Source organism: Silurus aristotelis (assembly GCF_946808225.1).
Source record: "Silurus aristotelis genome assembly, chromosome: 16".
Classification (NCBI taxonomy): domain Eukaryota; kingdom Metazoa; phylum Chordata; class Actinopteri; order Siluriformes; family Siluridae; genus Silurus; species Silurus aristotelis.
In genome coordinates, this window is record NC_139589.1 from 4108867 (window position 1) to 4126942 (window position 18076).

Consider the following 18076-nt stretch of genomic DNA (forward strand, 5'->3'; position numbering starts at 1 on the left):
AACGTGTTATTAACTTGTTCATTTTAATAACATATATAACATAATATATATAAACAAGAATTAGAAAGGAAGGGATGATGTGAGTTTTGAGACCAAGATACTTGTACAATGTAGTTATCTTAGTAAGTATCTTAGCTATTTAAGTAACTGTTTGTCAGCACAAACCAGACCCGTTGATTTCTTCTGATAACTCACTATAGGTTTTTTGTTGGTTCTGAAAATCCCCCAAAATTGTCACTTTCTGAAATACTATACATAATATAGCACTTTTGGCCCCAAACCCAATTTTAATCACCGTGCTACACCTGATTGGCTGATCAGGAGTACAACTGTTCCTATTAAAGTGGCAAGGGAGCACCATTTTATCATTTAAGCTCACTGTATTGAGATTTTCTTTATTTTAGAGACTGAACTGCTTCAATGTGAAATAAAACAACCGAATAACACGATAATAAGTCTGCTAAACAAATCATAACTCAAATAAGAATACTTGCGCCTACGTCTGTAATTAGATCAGCAGACGGTCTTGAGAAGACGTCTATGCTTAATGATGATCTAGCTCAGATTTTTTCTTTCTGTCTGTCCTGGGTTTAGCCTCTTTTTTCACACACTCTTCCTCTGATCGTCTTTTTTAATCATTTCTATCAAATTTACATCAAAGACATAGAGAACATCACACACACAATCCGGAGGGGCTTCTCCTCTTTTATACCCTTTTATTCTCTCTCTCTCTCTGTCTAGCTCTCTCTCGCTCTGTATGTACGTACTCGTTTTAAGCACCATTCCCCAAATACACCAGTCCCATCTGTCTGTAACACGCAACAAACACTCAGTGCCAACGACTTTTTACTCGGCTTTGTACTTTCTGACTCAACTGTCTCTGATCCGCATGCTTTCTCTGAAGTAACTCCCCTGTAGCAGGAAAAAGCAAACGGAGAATGAGAAGAAAGGAAGCATGTGTGCTTGTGACTGAAAGAGAGAGAGCGAGAGACACACAGAATGAGGCAGACAGAGAAAGTGTGAAAGAAAGGAGAAATGTATTGAAGGACAAACTGTTTAATCTCTTCACGCAACCCAGGGGCTAAATTGTAGACAGGCTCAAGGGAGCTTCGGTTTCTGTGAATCTGTGAATGGCAATTAAAATTGAGCTCCCCTAGTATAATTTGATGGAAATGTAAATCAGAGCAAAGAGTAATGGTGCTAATAATAATGATGGGGATGTAAGGCATACCCAAAAACCGAGTTTATTTCAAAACAAGTTGAAATATAAAGACGTGGACAATATATAATAGTCAATTAAGCAGTTAAGACAGAAACGGAATATATATATATATATATATATATATATATATATATATATATATATATATATATATATATATATATATATATATATAAAATAATAAATATTATTTTTTTTTTTTATTATTAGTAGTATTATAATTTTTTATTATTAGTAGTATTATAATTTTTGACACCCCTAAGAGATAATCAAAATGAATAAATGAATTGAAACAATTAATTTTCCAAAAATTCATTTAAATGACAAATTAAATGATTAAATATCAGAACATAATATGCAAAATGTGTCTTTTTTTCCCCACCAATAAAGCCAGCATATAGACCGACTATGTTAAATCTGCCAAGGTGTAAATGTCATGCTCGAAGTTACTTGGTATCTGCTCAGAATCCACTATAACCTTGACCAGAATCGATCTCATACTGAAGGTGAGTGAATAAATACTTCAGATTAGTACCAATGAATAGATTACAAAATGTCTTTAGAATATTCTTTTATTCTTTTAAGAGCTCCTGGCCTTATTCTTTTCTTGGTATTAAAGGTGTTTACACCTTTACAAAAAAGTCCTAGAAGGTTACTGTAGTGTGAACTCATATTATATGTATTCGTATTACACACAGATGTCAGATGCTTGATTCTGATTGGTCAGAAATTGTAGAAACCCATGGCACAAGTTGATGTGTCTGTTCTAAAACGGTATCATTTCTATAGTAACAATTGACGGAGACTGGAATGGCAGCCGCTTATATAATTTAAGTCTAGTAATGCACAGATAATAAAAAAGAAACATGGCTAATGTAGTCAGACTTTTAACATTTATTTATATATATATATATATATATATATATATATATATATATATATATATATATATATATATATATATATATATATTATTTATATAACATCTTCAGCATCTCCAGCTTTCAGAAAAATGTCTTCAGGTCATAGACTTTCTTTTTTCACTAGTGCAGAAAGGAAACTACTGTTTAAAGCTGCTATAATGTAATATATAGATAACACAAACAATTTCATGGATGTTTCATAAACTATAATTGCATAAAAAAGCGTCATTATGTAAACATTGTATGCATAATTATTATGTTAATAAACGATCAAATAAAATGGTTGGTAGATCGCTGTGTTATAAAAGGACTTTGGAAACTATTTTTTTTAAAAACATCTTTCTACAACAGGCAGCTCAGGTGCTTTATTACTAATATAATAAGCTTCTAGCCTTCTTTTAATCTGAGTATAATGACACAGGACAGGAAAGGACTTTGATTCATCCAAACTGTTGATGGCAGTGCACTGGAGGTGGAATAGAGATGGGCAGTGTAATACGCTCTCTTGGGAAAGGTGAGCTGAAGCCATGCAATCACACAGATTTCATCCCATCTAAAGATGCAGCGGTGTGCTCCAGCTTCCCGAGTGCAACATTGTGCCTTATTCATAAAGGAGATTTTCAACAGGGTGCATTATGAGGTGAATTTTATGAGGAGTGCCTGTATTGATTTCATTGCATCGCGCTATTTTCTATATTACACACCTCGTGTCTGCGAAATAAGTTTTCAATTTGACGTCTGGAATCCATGTCATGGCTGAATGTGTATGCTATAAAACCCTCATCGAATTCCTTCACAGGAACCTACCTCGCCGTATGATTCGAGCGTTTCTCCGGGTTACGTCTTAATTGTGGACTGGAATTGATTCTCACCTCCTTCGTTGTCTTTGTTGTCGTTGCAGGAAATCTCCATGGCAACGCTGCAGCCTGTCCCCCGCCAGCCCGTGTGGCATTCACAGTGCCAGCTGTTCTGACCCATAATGCACTGGCCGTTACCGTTGCATAGGCCTGGACACCCATCTGTAGGAGACAAAGAGAGAGAGAGAGAGAGAGAGAGAGAGAGAGAGAGAGAGAGAGAGAGAGAGAGAGAGAGAGAGAGAGAGAGAGAGAGAGAGAGAGAGAGAGAGAGAGAGAGAGAGATATATCAGATTTTACATTTTATTTGATCTAGTTGTAGCACATTACATCTGGTGTCCCATAGACAATGCAGCAAACACATGAATTGTACAGAACATTAAATATTCTTTTGATATATTCATGAATGGTTTGCAAAACGCACAAAAATGTAAACGTATCAATATATACATAGAGATAAACTTCTCTTTAACATCACCAGGATTAGCCAATCAGATTTGTGCATTTTCACCTTTTCAGTTTCACTTCTTAACTCAGCTCATCTTAGCACTCTGAGCTCAGGGAAATTAATGTGGCAACCGGCAAAATACTGAACATTTACTGATGAAGCAAAAAATAAAAAAAGATGAAATGTCATTCCCTCATTACTATCATGTTTGAATAATTTCCTGTGTAACTGTCACAAAGGAGCTATATGACCATAATATTAATAGATTGGTTGACGGTGCGTTAAATGATTAAAATAACAAATCGGTGCCATCACTGCTCCAACTGCTGTTTGGCACCCACCCAAGATGTGTGAGTGTGTTGCTCTTCTTAATTTAATTGTACAGATCACACAGTGATTTTATTTCAAATATTCTCTCATTTCCCCCCAGGAAATTAATTCCTAATTACTGACGAATGTAAAAAGTGTAATACGAAAGACCTGTCACTTAAAAAACCTTTCTTTTTCAGATTCAGGAAATAATATACTACACTGTACTATATTATACTAAACTAAACTCTAATATACTATAATCTCCAAACCAGGGGTGCACACACTTTTTCAGCATGCGAGCTATTTATAAAATGGCCAAGTCAAAATGATCTACCTACTATAAAAATGCATAAATAAATATCTATTTTTTCATGCCATGCGATCCCCACAATACCTCACAATGAACCGGTAGATCACGATCGAAGTATTGGGCCCCCCTGCTATAAACTATACTATACTATATTATGCTAAACTAAACTCTACTATACTATACAACATAACTCTATATTAAACTATATGGAACTATGCTATAGTATACTACACTGTGCTATACGTTCTCATGGCACCTGTTAGTGGGTGTTGTTTAATAGGCAGCAAGTGAACATTTTGTTCTAAAAGTTGACGTTTTAGAAGCAGGAAAAATGGGCGAGCGTAAGGATTTGAGCGAGTTTCACAAGGGCCAAATAGTGACGTCTAGACGACTGGGTCAGAGCATCTCCAAAACTGCAGCTCTTGTGGGATGTTCCTGGTCTGCATTAGTCAGAATCTATAAAAAGTGTTCCAAGGAAGAAACAGTGGTGAACCAGCGACGGGGTCACAAGTGGCCGAGGCTCATTGATGCACGTTGGAAGCGAAGGCTGGTCCGCGGGGTCCGATCCAACAGATGTTCTCCTGTAGCTCAAACTACTGAAGAAGTTAATGCTGTTAAAGTTCGATGGGTCAGAACTGTTTTGGCAGCAAAAGGGGTCCAACACAATATTAGGCAGGTGTTTATAATGTTGAGCTTACTAAACTATACTATACTACACAACACTATTGTATTGTATTGTATTGTATTGTATCTGTAAAACAAAGTATGCTTTATATGTTCGTATGTTCAGTTGATGTTGTGTCAGTCACTTGAGATTTTTCCACCACAACGTTTACACACCATGTTGTCATTTAACTTTGTGTACAGATTCATCGTCATGCAGAATCTAAACAACTCCAATGTCTTGTCACAGTTCGGGAACGACCGTTAAATTCGTCCATAAATATTTGGCTGAACAGGGTATATGTATAATAAAAGAGCTATACCCCTTATATAATGCTGTAGATATAAACAGGTAAAGCCTTCATATTTCACCATTTGAAGCGTATTAGTAGGCGCTAGAGCACTTGAGATACTTGAGAATTTACTGTCTTTAAACATGAGAATAGCACACTCACACACACACACACACACACACACACACACACACACACACACACACACACACAGTGTTCAACCACAGAGCAGCCAATTAGTATTCCACCTGTGTTTCGCTGTTATTAGTATTCCAGCAAATTTACCCTGTAGTTGTACTGCAGAATCTTAACTAGACTAGCACAAGGTGTATTCTTTCTTCTTGTGCGCACACACACACACACACACACACACACACACACACACACACACACACACACACACGCACACGCACACACAAACAAGCGCTTACTTATGCAGTACAGAAAATTAGCTATCTACACAAATCTGCCCTAATTCTGTGACATATGGTGGATTGTAACAACAGACCTTTATGAATTATAAATTATTTCATCATTATTGAGCAAAATTTAAATAAGTCATTAGCAAATGACTAAAAACCGAACTGATTTCTCAGCCCAGCTGCCGCCAAATCATCAGATATGAAATAAACAGAGGTACAAAAGCCTCTCGTTCAAATGAATGATAAGGTGAAGGAGGTGTGGTCTGTGTATCTGTCAGTTCTAGTGAATGGGATGTGGCCTTTCTGTCTAGTCACAAAACAGAAGGCGTGGCCTCTGTATCTATCAGTCCCAGGGAACGGGCTGTGGCTTTTCTGTCAATGTCAGAGAAGAAGGTGTGGACCCTGTGTCTTCCGGATATAGCGGATGAGGCGTGGCCTTTCTGTCTGTCAGTCACAGTAAAGGAGGCGTGGCCTCTGTGCCTTTAAAACTGCCATGGCTTATGTGATTGCCAGACTTCGTGAAGAAGAAATGTTTAATGTGACAGTCAGTCGCAATTAAGAAGGTGTGGCCATAGTCTTTATCAGTCACAGTCATGAAAGCATGGGCATGGCCTCTGGCACAACAAGTCATGGTACAACAAGACGTTTTTTTTTCCCTTCAAGACAAAATTGCACTATTAAATATCCACTCTATTGAATAAAAACAATGTAATGAATAAAAAGAATTGCTTGGCCATTCCCTTTAGAAGTGGAATACAAGCAAGCTGCTTGTAGACAGATGGTAATTATGATACACCTGCATGTTATGTCAAAGCTCTTGAGGCATTTATATCATTGTGCATGGCAGCTGACAGTGTTACAGACATTCGCATTCAATCCTCTGAGTGATGAATAAACTGTAGGCTGATAGATCACAACAGCTGTCGACATTATACGACTGCTGTTAGTGACACTGCGATGCCCTCAGAGTCTACACATGTGGTGCCTGTGTGTTTTCTGTGTGTCGTGTGTGTGTGTGCGCATGTATGCATTTACCAATGGTGCAGTGCTCGCCGTTCCAGCCCTGTTCGCACTGACACTTGCCATCTCTACAGGTGCCATGTTTCACACACAGCGGGTTGCAGAGCCTCTGATCACATCCAGCACCTGCCCAGCCCTCTTCACAGTGACACACACCACCTACACACACACCATGACTCCCGCAGTCTGCAGAACACACCTCTGCACATGGTGGCAGCAAGAGAGAGAAAGAGGGGAAGATCAGAGAGAAACAAATAGAAAAAATACATCTCAGAAGAATTGAGGAACGAGCAACAGATGGACAATAAATGGGGAAGAAAAGGAAGAGAAGAGATCTAAATGAGGAACAAAAGGACAAAGAGATGCGGATAAAGTTATATACAGGAACAATAAAAAGAAGAGGGAAGAAGGAGGAATACAGAGGAAGAGGAAACAGGGTAGAGAAAAAAAAGGAAACTTAATGCCACAAAAAAAAAGAAATGAGAATTATAAAATGCAGAACTGCAGTAGAGAAGAAACCACAAGAAAACAGCAATAGAGAAATGAAAGAAAAAGAGGAAATAAAGGGAAGAAAAAACAAGAAAGGATGTGGAAAAGAATGAGCGAGAAAAATCACAGAAAGTATTTTTTTATTAGAGCAAAAGAAAGGAAAAAGACTGAGAAAATGAAGGAAGAAAGGAAGAAAAACGAGGAAGGGGATTAAGAAAAGGATGCAGCGAGAGACAAGGGAAAGCTGAGCAAGAGAAACTGTAAGAAATGAGTAAAGAATTAAAGATATGCAAAAGAGACATTATAATATGGAATTGACAAGAAAAGAGAAAGAAGGGAAAGAAGTCACATTGTTGAGTGGAAGAAAGAGAAAACAATAATATAAAAAATAAGAGGGTCGGAAAGAGAACAAAAGAGGAAAAGTAGACACGAAGGAGGAGCACAATGCGGAAGAGAAGGGAAGAGTAGAAAATTAAAGGGTCAATGATTGAGAAAGTGAAAAAATAAATGAAGCGGAAATGAGCACTGACCTATGGAGCAGTCGGGACCCATCCAGTTAGGTTCGCATGTGCAGAGACCCGTATCTGCGCTGTACACTCCATGACCATGGCACTGCTCTGGACACTGAGACCTGGGAACATCACACAGCGGCCCAGTCCAGCCCGGCTTACACAGACACTGACCCGATATGCAGGTTCCGTGACCGGAACATTCTGGATCCAGACAATCCACTAAAAGCAGGAAAGAGAGGAAAATCAGAGTAAGCTGTCACGAACAAATACAATAAAGTCTGTACATCAGAATATTCCTGATGATTGGAAAAGCCCTGAAGGTAATTCTTGACCTTGCACATGCAGACACTCCTTAAAACTTCTTTCTTTCTTGTTCTTTTTTTTTTTTTTTGATCACACAAACTCATTTTAATGAAGCTCTTTTAAACTGACTTCTGGGATCTTTCCAGTGCCTAAAAAGAATGAGATCTTATATAAGCAGGCCAATTCTTTAAAAGCCTGATCAATAAGGCCAATTTAATTCCCTTCTTACTGCCTATGATGTATGTACCCCACTGCTGGAGCTATTAATATAACACAGATACTGAAATTCATCTCGCCAGGAAAAGGATTGTTTTTTTATTACGTGTTTAGAAAGTATCAGGGATTTTTTCCCCTCGGTGTGTAGAACAGTCTGTCTGTTGGGTTCCTCTAAAATATAAAACACACACCAAGCTGTGGTCGTTAAACTGGTGTTAGCTAACGCTGACTGATGATCATGGCTGTCATCTGTGAAAATTAGCAAATTTCCATCTGATCTCCGACACATACCTGCGTTCTGCAGCTGTGTGAAAGAAAATAACTGTCCATACCTGCAATCCCGCATCCTAATTAGCGTTTAAACACTTGCTCAATTCTTTTTGTTATAGAAACAAAGCTGTTTTATATTTTGCAAATGAATACAATTAGACCTCTTTGTCATCAGTTGTATTCAAATCGTTTTTCAAATTGGCAAAGTAAAAGAGGAGGCAGTACATGAAAGAGAAAGTAGGACGAAGGATAAAATGAGAAGGAGACGCAGAAAAAAAAACACGGGCAAAAAATAAGAGGAGCAAGAAGAGAAAAAGGAAGGAGTTGAAGATATATGATAGAATATGAATTAGAAAGAAAGAGGAAGTACATTTAAAAAAAGAGATAAAGTAGTGAAAACGGAGAAGAGAATAAAGAATAAGGGTAAGAAAAGAGAAGAAAGAGGATATACGTTTAAGGAGAGGACAGGAATAAAGAAAAAGAGGGGGAAACCAGACGAAAAGAAAGAAAGAAAGAAAGAAAGAAAGAAAGAAAGAAAGAAAGAAAGAAAGAAAGAAAAAAAGAAAGAAAGAAAGAAAGAAAAGTAAATGGAGAAAGAGGATATGAAAAGAAGAGAGGAGGAAGATGAGTTGAAAAAGGAATTGCAGAAGCGAGTGAAGAGGTTTGAGAGAGCAAAGAAGAAACGGGAAGTGAATAAAAAATTAAAGAAGAGGTTCCTCAGTGGTTAAGATGTTTTGACTTTTGATCAGAAGGTCATGATTCAAATCCCACCACCACTACGATGTCACTGGTGGGCCCCTGAGCAAGGCCCTTAACCCTTATCTACTATGAATGAGATTATTGTAAATTACTCTAGATTAGTGCATCCACCAAATACCATAAATGTACATGTAAATGAAAATTGGAGCCAAAGGCAGAGAAAAAAAAAAAGATGAAGAGACAGAGGAAGAAGTAAAGGAAGAGGAAAATGACTGTAAAAATTGATATGTGACAGGTGTCTTGGTGTGTCAGAACTGGTACAGATGTTAATTACAGGAAACCAGTCCAGACTCTCACCTTCGTCGCAGTTCTCCCCACGGTATCCGGCTGCGCACACGCAGGTGCCGTGGGTGCAAGTGCCATGGCCGGCGCACTCGGGGTCGATGCACTGCGCCGTTGGGACGTCACACTCCAGCCCTTTCCAACCGCTGTAGCACACACACACTCCCTTACTGTACTGTCCGTTTCCGCTGCACAGCACGGGACAAGCCGCTGCAGTGAAAAGGCCAGAGAGGAAGTAAAACAGAAGAAACAGCGTAATTAAGGCGGAGTGGTGAGAAACAAAGAGCTACCACACAGTCACGGGCAATGCTCGGTTAAACAAACATCTGGCGGCACAAACTTATTTATTATTCATATCATAATATCAGTGTTTGTGACTGCGTACAAGGAAATGATATAAAAGCACTAGGGGCGAATCAGAAAGCGAGACGATACGATAAACACCCAACGCACAAACGAGCACTCAGCCAGGCCCACAGATCTGGCATGAAGGAAATACAACTCGCACACATATTATTCAACCAAAAAAAAAAAAGGGCAATATCTGCAGGAGTGGAGTCTTGTAGCGAAAGGCTGCAGTGTGCTCTCGCTCTGCCTGTTTTTCTTTTAGATACAGTATTCAGTACCAAATTTCAGCCTTCTGAGAATTTTATTAATTTATTTAACAAAATATTAAATGGGATCAAATTTTCCTCCTAACCCAAATATAGTTGATTAGACATTTTAGGCTTTGATTAAAGCTTTGATTCAGCTTTGCTTTTTGTTCATTACATAAACACCAGTAAATCACACAGTGACAGAAAGGGCAACAGCAACAGTTTTCGCTGAATCACAAAAAAAACCAGACCTCTGCACAAAGAATTTTAACTAAACACTAGAAACCCTCAATGTGCACTGTTTTTTTTATTGCTGTTCCGACTTACTGTCTGAACAGGGGTCCAGAATTTGTGCTAGCATAACAATGCGTTTTTAACTAAAACTGCTAATTCTATAATCGGCTAATGTTGATAAAGTTATGGACTTGGTAGAGACTGAGCATAAGCATTTTTCCATACAGTGAGCATGATGCGTAACTGTAAGCTAACTCTATTTGTTAGCATTACATTAGCCCTGAAGCTATAGTGCACACTTAATAGATACCAAACATGCTCATTGAATATAATCAGGATTTGGATAAAAAAAAAAAAATGGTGTACATTTCTTCACAGAATGTTTTTTATATAGCTTTTACATAGCAACAGTGTTATACTGGGTGACTAGCAAAACACTGTGTGACTAGCATTCTGAGGGAAAGTAGCTCATCCTTTAAAATTCGCGCGAGACTTTGAGAAAATGCCATAGACTAATCTGTACATTCTCAGAATCGTCCTTAACTTTTACATATTAAACTGTGTTACACTTTCTAAAGATTAGACCCGATTTGTATTAGATCATTATAATAATAGATAAGCCTAACTATTTCTACTCGTTTTTTTTTCTCAAGAAGCAGACAAAACAAACAAATTATTTTGTCTCTGGTATTTTAACAGCCATCAGCATTATATTTTGTGTGTTTTTACACACGTGCGTTTGAGAAAAACATTAACATGACTTGCTTTTTGTGATTATGGCGGTCCAAGGTGGAGGTCCTATGCTTTCTCACACTCACAATTATTTTAATCTATAAATTATTATTATAGTTATTATTATATATTATTATAATAAATATCGTTTTCATCAGAATTATGCATTTGCAGACTATAGGATTATTTCCGCTGGAGAGCTGGATAGCTGGATAGCTGTTTTTGAGTGCAGTGCACTCGATTGCCATAATGCTTTACAGTTGCTTGCCATGTTTACAAGAGTACAGTTTTACTAATGCTGGCCATGCTAGTGACTAGTCAAAGTTAAAAGCTAAAAAATTTTTTGGAATTGAATTATACAGGGTAAAAATATCAGAGCATAAGTATTGTCTATAAATATGAAACACCTTCACATGACAAGTGTTTTTCTGTTCCAGACAATACAATACCAAAGAATGTGGAAAAATATTAGCTATATGTGAAAAAAGAACAGCTTTGATCGGAAAACGTGCAAATAATAAATAGTATAATAAAGTTTGCGAATGAGGTAAACAGTAAAAGCTAAGCTTGAATAATTGTAGTGTTCAAGCGCCTGCAATTTTATATCTAATTATATCAAGTATATGTTAATATGCAATGTCAATTTGGCATAGTCAACGGCTCAAGTGTATGCCAACAAGAAAGTAATGAAAGAAGCAGATGCACTTTGAGTAGTACCTTTGGAGCAATCCATGCCATGGAAACCGGGGAAACAGTGACACACTCCTGATGTGCACTCTCCGTTGCCATGGCAGTTCTGCGGACACTCTTGCACAGAATCTGGGTGATGTCGAAAAAGAAGTGGGTTAATGATGCCCAGTGATTAATGATAAGGGAAAAGACAAGGGCAAGGCCCCGATGTTTAAATTTCCTTGGCTCTACTTGAAACAAGAGGAACTTTATTACCGTAATAAGAAATAAAGGCATAAATCTTCGAAAGCTGAACAGACAAGAGGTGGTGGTCTTGGATTAATAACTATCAGGATAATAATATCCATAACTATTATTCAAGATGTCTTCCACAATGCTGCCTTAGTAGAGGTTGCAGGTTTGAGGAGTTTATTTGGGGTAGTAATGACAATTTTCATTATGGTGTATGCCAGTGATGCCAGTGCTAACAGCAATATTCCGACAAATCTGCATTGAAGATTATAAACCTAATTACCGGTTTGTTTCATATTACTGTCCATAGACCTATTTGTTGCAATACACAATTTTTTGGTTCCTCTTTACTCCATGAATAAGTGGAAAAAGACCATAACAGCTTCACTATCTTGACCAATGTGGTGGGTTTGACTCCATGAAAAATAAATGTAATAATTAAGCTACATGAAGCTGCTTTCAGACAATGGACATTATTAAATATGATTTCAAATTGAATGTATTTTTTCATTTTAATTTGTTTTCTTTGTATAGTGCTTTTAACAATGGACATTGTTTCAAAGCAGCTTTACACAGATAATGCGGTAATAAAGAATGAATGAGAATGTTCTTTATAAGTGTAAGTATGTCCCTAATTAAGGTGGCGAATGTGCAAAGGAAAAAACCTTGAGAGAAACCAGACTCAAGAAGGAACCCATCCTCATCTGGGTGTCACTGAATGTTCATTTATTACAGTTAAATCTTGTTGAGGTGTGCAGTGATCGGTGATCAAATGCAACCTGTAATCCTGAGCAATTGTAGCAGACATATTGACATTAAGTACAGTCAAAATCCATCCTTCTGAGTTGCTCCATAAATCCTTAGAGACACACGAAAGATACACCTATAGTAGCTGTCTATAGTTTACAGTTTCACATCCACTTACATCTACTATTCAAAATTCGATTAGTAAAATATAACAACTCAATGGTTCGAATTTTCAGAAAAAAAGACATTTCAAATGTAAGAAAGTATATTTAGCAATACAGTGATATTTTGTCTTTGTGTTTGAGATATGAAAATGGAAATCACCAAAATATTGAATGAAGATGATAAGACTGTAAAGACTAGACAAAGACTGAGAGGTGCAACAGAAAAAAGAGCCATGAGTTCATGTATGATAAAGAGTGCAGATAGTGCCCTATTCTGAGTGTGTAAATTGGCCAAAGATTAAATTACATAAAAATTGGCAAGCGAGTTTTCCAGGGGCATCTCTAAGCTCTTTCTATTAATATCCGTTTCTTCAACCATTTCAAAATAAATCTTTTATAGCAGTAAGCACTTGGTAAATGTTCCTTTTTTTTGCATAAGTCTGCATTCAGTCTATTGGCATTGAAGCGAAGTGAATGTGAGAGCTAAGGCCTACTCCGTGTGATTTCTCAAAGGAGTATACAACTCACAAGCCTGCTCTAGCACCAGTCGATCGCACACTACTCTTTCAGGCTATGACACTTTCGAAAGTACCCGAGCTAACACTCTATCTATATTCCAGTTAAACTGCTTGGAATGAAGCCCTGCTCTTTTAGCCAAAAGCCTCCGCTGAGATGCTAACGTGTACGAGTGATATGGTAATGAGAGCGGGCAGACAGGCGTACCCAGAGCCACCGTGCTGAAGGAGACCGACTCTTTCTCCTTGCCGTCATTATAGAAAGCAAGATGCCATGTGCCAGGGTCCAGATACTGCACAAAGATAGCCTCGTTCTGCACCACCGTCTGAATACTGCGCCTCTCCCGCGGAGACTCCACCACACTCCACTTCTCCTTCCCGTCCAAACGTTCCATATAGTCATACTGAAGAGAGAGAGAGAGAGAGAGAGAGAGAGAGAGAGAGAGAGAGAGAGAGCAGGTTTGAGTGGACCACAGCTAAAAATGTAATTAACAGGCACTCTAGCATTTACGACTGAATCACAACTAACTGTATATGTAGCATATGTGTGACTACAAAAAAGAAATCAAGAAAGAAAGAAAGCAAAAAAGAAAGAAAGCAAATTAAAGAAGGAAGGGAAGGAATGAATGAAGAAAGAAAGAAAGAAAAAAGAAAGAAAGAAAGAAAGAAAGAAAGAAAGAAAGAAAGAAAGAAAGAAAGAAAGAAAGAAAGAAAGAAAGAAAGAAAGAAAGAAAGAAAGGAAAATAATGAAGAAAGGAAAAATAAAAACAGAATACAGAAAATAAACGAAATAAAGAAAACCAAGTGTGGAAAGTAGAAAAGAAGGAAGCAAGGAAAAAATGGAAGACAAAATTAAAAAAAAGGAAAGAATAAAGGGAAAAAGAGAGAAGGAAGGAAGGAAGGACAGAAGGAAGGAAACTAAAAGGGGAAATATAGAAATAAAAAAAAGGAATGTGATTTAAAAAAGCAAGTACAAAAACGGAAAAAAGTAAAGAAAAGGAAGAAAATGACAGAAGGAAATAAAAAGAAAAGGTGGAAAGAGAAAAAAGAACATATACTAGAGATGTGGTATGCGGGGATTGAACACTAAAACACTTATTCCTTGAATAAAAATAGAGAACAGTGAATAAAAGAAAACAGTAAATAAAAGAGGAAACAGTGAAAAAAACGTTAACTAAAAATAAAACAGTGAATAAAAATTAAACAGTGAATAAAAGAAAACAGTGAATAAGAGAAGGAATTGTAAATAAATGAGAGAAGAATTAATTTCCAGATCATTCCAGATTATTCCAGATTTGTTTGCTGTAAACTAAACTTCAGACTATTTATATAAAAAGCTATGTCCAGGTTGCCATGTTGGAAAAATTGCTAGCGCCGCATAGGGAACGATGGACCTGAAAATAAAGATCGCTGTGGATCTGCTGCCTGAATATACTCAGAACAGAGTCAGTTTTACCAGTTTACACCAGGACACACACTTAAAAAGTATACAGGCAGAAGTAGAGAACGCAGTAGGAGGTGCCAAGTGTATATAGTGTGTGTGTGTGTGTGTGTGTGTGTGTGTGTGTGTGTGTGTGTGTGTGTGTGTGTGTCTGTGAGGCTGTTTTAAAGACCTGGGCGTGAGATGGAGGCAGGCCTTTCCGCATGTACACCCCGAACAGGGCGTCCTTCCCCAGTGAGATATTGAACTTTAGGAAATGGGCCTGACGCAGGTGAAGCAAAGACCTCCAGAAGACACCAGGAGGAACCTCCTGACTTACTCGCCGTCCCACCTCCAGCTCCCCACTGTTGATACTGCTGTTCCTCAGCAGCCATGGCCCTGAGAGAGGAACAATATGAGAGAATGAAGAAAAAAAGAAAGAGAAGAAATCTGTGATACTCGATCAGCTGGAAGCAGAGAAAAAATGAGAACAGGAAAAGTGAGGACGGCAGCCTGTCAGCGAGAGAGAAAGAGAGAGGGAGGGAGAGAGAGAGGAAGAGAGAGAGAGAGAGAGAGAGAGAGAGAGAGAGAGAGAGAGAGAGAGAGAGAGAGAGAGAGAGAGAGAGAGAAATAATTTTATGCTCCATATACAAACACTTGCTGAGAGCCTATGAAGGAAGATCAACACGTTTTATCCCACTGAGACTGCGGTCTGTACTAATGAGTCTGCAGAGTGGGTTGCCAAAGCATCAACTTAAACTCCAACTCTGCCTTTTCCCATGAGAAACTACAGCACAGTTACTGAGCCACACACACATGCATATATACACACACACACACACACACACACACACACACACACACACACACACACATACACACACCCACCTACCCACACACACCAACACCCACAGTCACACACACACACACACACACACACACACACACACACACACACACACACACACACAGTGCTGGATATATATATATATATATATATCCAGCACAGTTTGCAGAGCTGCAAAGCTCCTCAGTGGCAGACAAGTAAAAGTGTGGAAAATAAAATGGACACCTCCACACCACTCCATTCTATACTTTCAATCTTTTTATCTTATGTTCCCCTCTCCTTTCTTCATCATTTGTTCTGTTCACCTTCTTTTTGTATTTTCTTACATTCCATTCTCCCTTCATTTACTTTCACCCACCCTTTAATCCTCCTTTCCATCCTTTACTCATCCCCTCATTCCCCTATTCCTTTCTCTACTCCCTTTATCGTTCTAGATCGTTACTTCTCTCAACCATTTAATCTTCACCTTTCTTTCAAACCCGTCTTCTCTTTTCGTCAACTTTATCCTTGCCTTTCTTTCCTTGCTTACATCCTTCTAAGCCTTTTCATTCCTGTTCTTTAGCACTTTCATCTTTCCTTTCTTCCATTGCCTTTCTTCACCACTTCCTACACTTTTACATTCCTTACAGTATGTACATCCTTAGTTCCTTTATTTTTACATGCATTTCTATATTTCTTTCAATTTTTTGAATATATTTTTTTCCCTATGAATAGTAAAAACTGTATGTTTCACCATGGCTATCTGGGTAACAATGTGATGTAGCGTGACAGTGAAGCATTATGAGATGGAGGGGCTGAATGATGTTAGTCCTCTAAGAATAACTCATAACATCTTGTATAACAAAAACGCCAAGAGAGTACTGAAAGATCAATATGTACAGTATTATTATTATTATTATTATCAATTATCATAATGATGATATAATGGATCATTAACTATATTAATTGACATATTAATCATTCATTAAATTCCTCTTCAGTTGGGTTTTGTGTTTACCCCATGAACACTGGGCATGACACTGTTGTGGAAATCCACCTTTTAAAATTAAATGAAGGCAGTCCTAGTAAAATGTAATAAGCTTTACTTGAAATTGAAACTTCGGGTAGCTCTGTATCTCAGGTAAAATGTCAAAGAACTACTGACCTGAATTTCCATCATACAAGGACTTTATTAAATGTAATCATGCATATTGATTTTTCATTGAACAAAAGAAAGGAAAGTTGATTGGACAAACAAATTTACTACTCGCCCTATACCGTACCATCCCACTTTCTGCGACCATATATGTACCTTTTTCCTGTCCATCTTCATTCATCTGAGTCGTTTTTAACACAGTTATAAATGTCTACCTTCTGTTTTTCCTCTGGTAAAAATATGACATAAATATGACAACCATAGTGATCTATTATTACTTTCCCATTGGGTTAAACACAGGTCGAAGATGAGTATCTCCTAATAGGTAAACATATCACAGCCAATCCCAAAATTTATAACATTAATCACATCTGCAAAACTTAACATATATAACAGGCATAATACAATATTCCAAATTTTTCCCCTCACAACACACAGCTTGGATGAAACTCAGGCACTAAATGCAGGCTTAGGGGCAAATCCATCTACTAGCATGTTTTTGGGAGTTGGAAGGAAACCGGAGAACCCAGATAAAACCCATATGGACATGTTAAATAGAAAGAGTGGACTAGCAAGTGTAATGCAGACTCGTGTGTCTGTGGCCAGTGAGTGTTCCGGCACAAGACAGGCCGCATGCTGTTCGCAGAGTTTAATGGAGCCTGATCAGGACACTTATTATTTCTGCAAAAAAAAAAAAACCCTCAATGTCCATTTAAACAGAACAAGAAAGCATGAGTGCAAGAGAAACACCAGGGGTTCTGCCGCTAAACTAACCAGCCCTCATTCATCTGGCTTCACCACACACACACACACACACACACACACACACACACACACACACACACACACACACACACACACACACACACACACACACAGATCTGAGTGACAGTCCTGTTAAAAGTCGCACTGCCTCCGGACCAGTGGGAGTCGGCTCCAGCCCTTCTCATTAACACAGCACATGGATGGAGAGATATGCAGCGAGACCTCAGAGACACAGTGAAATGGAGAAAGCCGACATAAGGAGAAGAGGCTGGCCCACGTAGGCTGGAGGTTTGCGTTTCTGACACAGGCTCAGCCTGGCAGAACTGCTCCTATCAGTCGCAAATAAAACTATGGAGGGAAGGGAAGAGGAGGGAAGGGCCGGGAGGGCCCATGCCTTTTTCTTCCTCCCCTTCCTCACTTTTTTGCTTTTCACTTTTACAAGGTCGTGCAGGGTTCAGACTACACACCATGGACTTCGCAGACATCGAGTTATGATCTGCAGTTAGATCCTGTTGTCTCTGCATGAGTTTCCTCTGAGTTTTCCGGTTTCCTTCCACCTCCCAAATTAGATAGACTTTAGCATACATAGATAGCATTAGAGAGATGGATTTTTTTTCCCACGTGTATTCCCATCTCATGGCTAGTAATGCAAGGGTAATTCACATTTATTTCTATAGTGCTTTCTTTAACAATGCTCACTGT

At 38.2% G+C, this 18076-nt stretch overlaps 1 protein-coding gene across 4 annotated transcripts in view; it reads right to left on the minus strand.

The window, feature by feature from the left end:
* tenm2b (teneurin transmembrane protein 2b) overlaps nucleotides 1-18076 on the minus strand; it is a 331309-nt gene that overhangs the window by 24033 nt on the left and 289200 nt on the right. For all 4 annotated transcript variants that reach the window (XM_083564505.1, XM_083564502.1, XM_083564503.1 and 1 more), the window contains 7 exons: nucleotides 14821-15026; nucleotides 13416-13611; nucleotides 11578-11679; nucleotides 9314-9508; nucleotides 7487-7687; nucleotides 6483-6668; nucleotides 3018-3164 (listed from right to left, as the gene is read on the minus strand). In XM_083564505.1, the coding sequence (XP_083420631.1) occupies nucleotides 3018-3164; nucleotides 6483-6668; nucleotides 7487-7687; nucleotides 9314-9508; nucleotides 11578-11679; nucleotides 13416-13611; nucleotides 14821-15026 (1233 nt within the window). The remainder of the gene's footprint in view (nucleotides 1-3017; nucleotides 3165-6482; nucleotides 6669-7486; nucleotides 7688-9313; nucleotides 9509-11577; nucleotides 11680-13415; nucleotides 13612-14820; nucleotides 15027-18076) is intronic.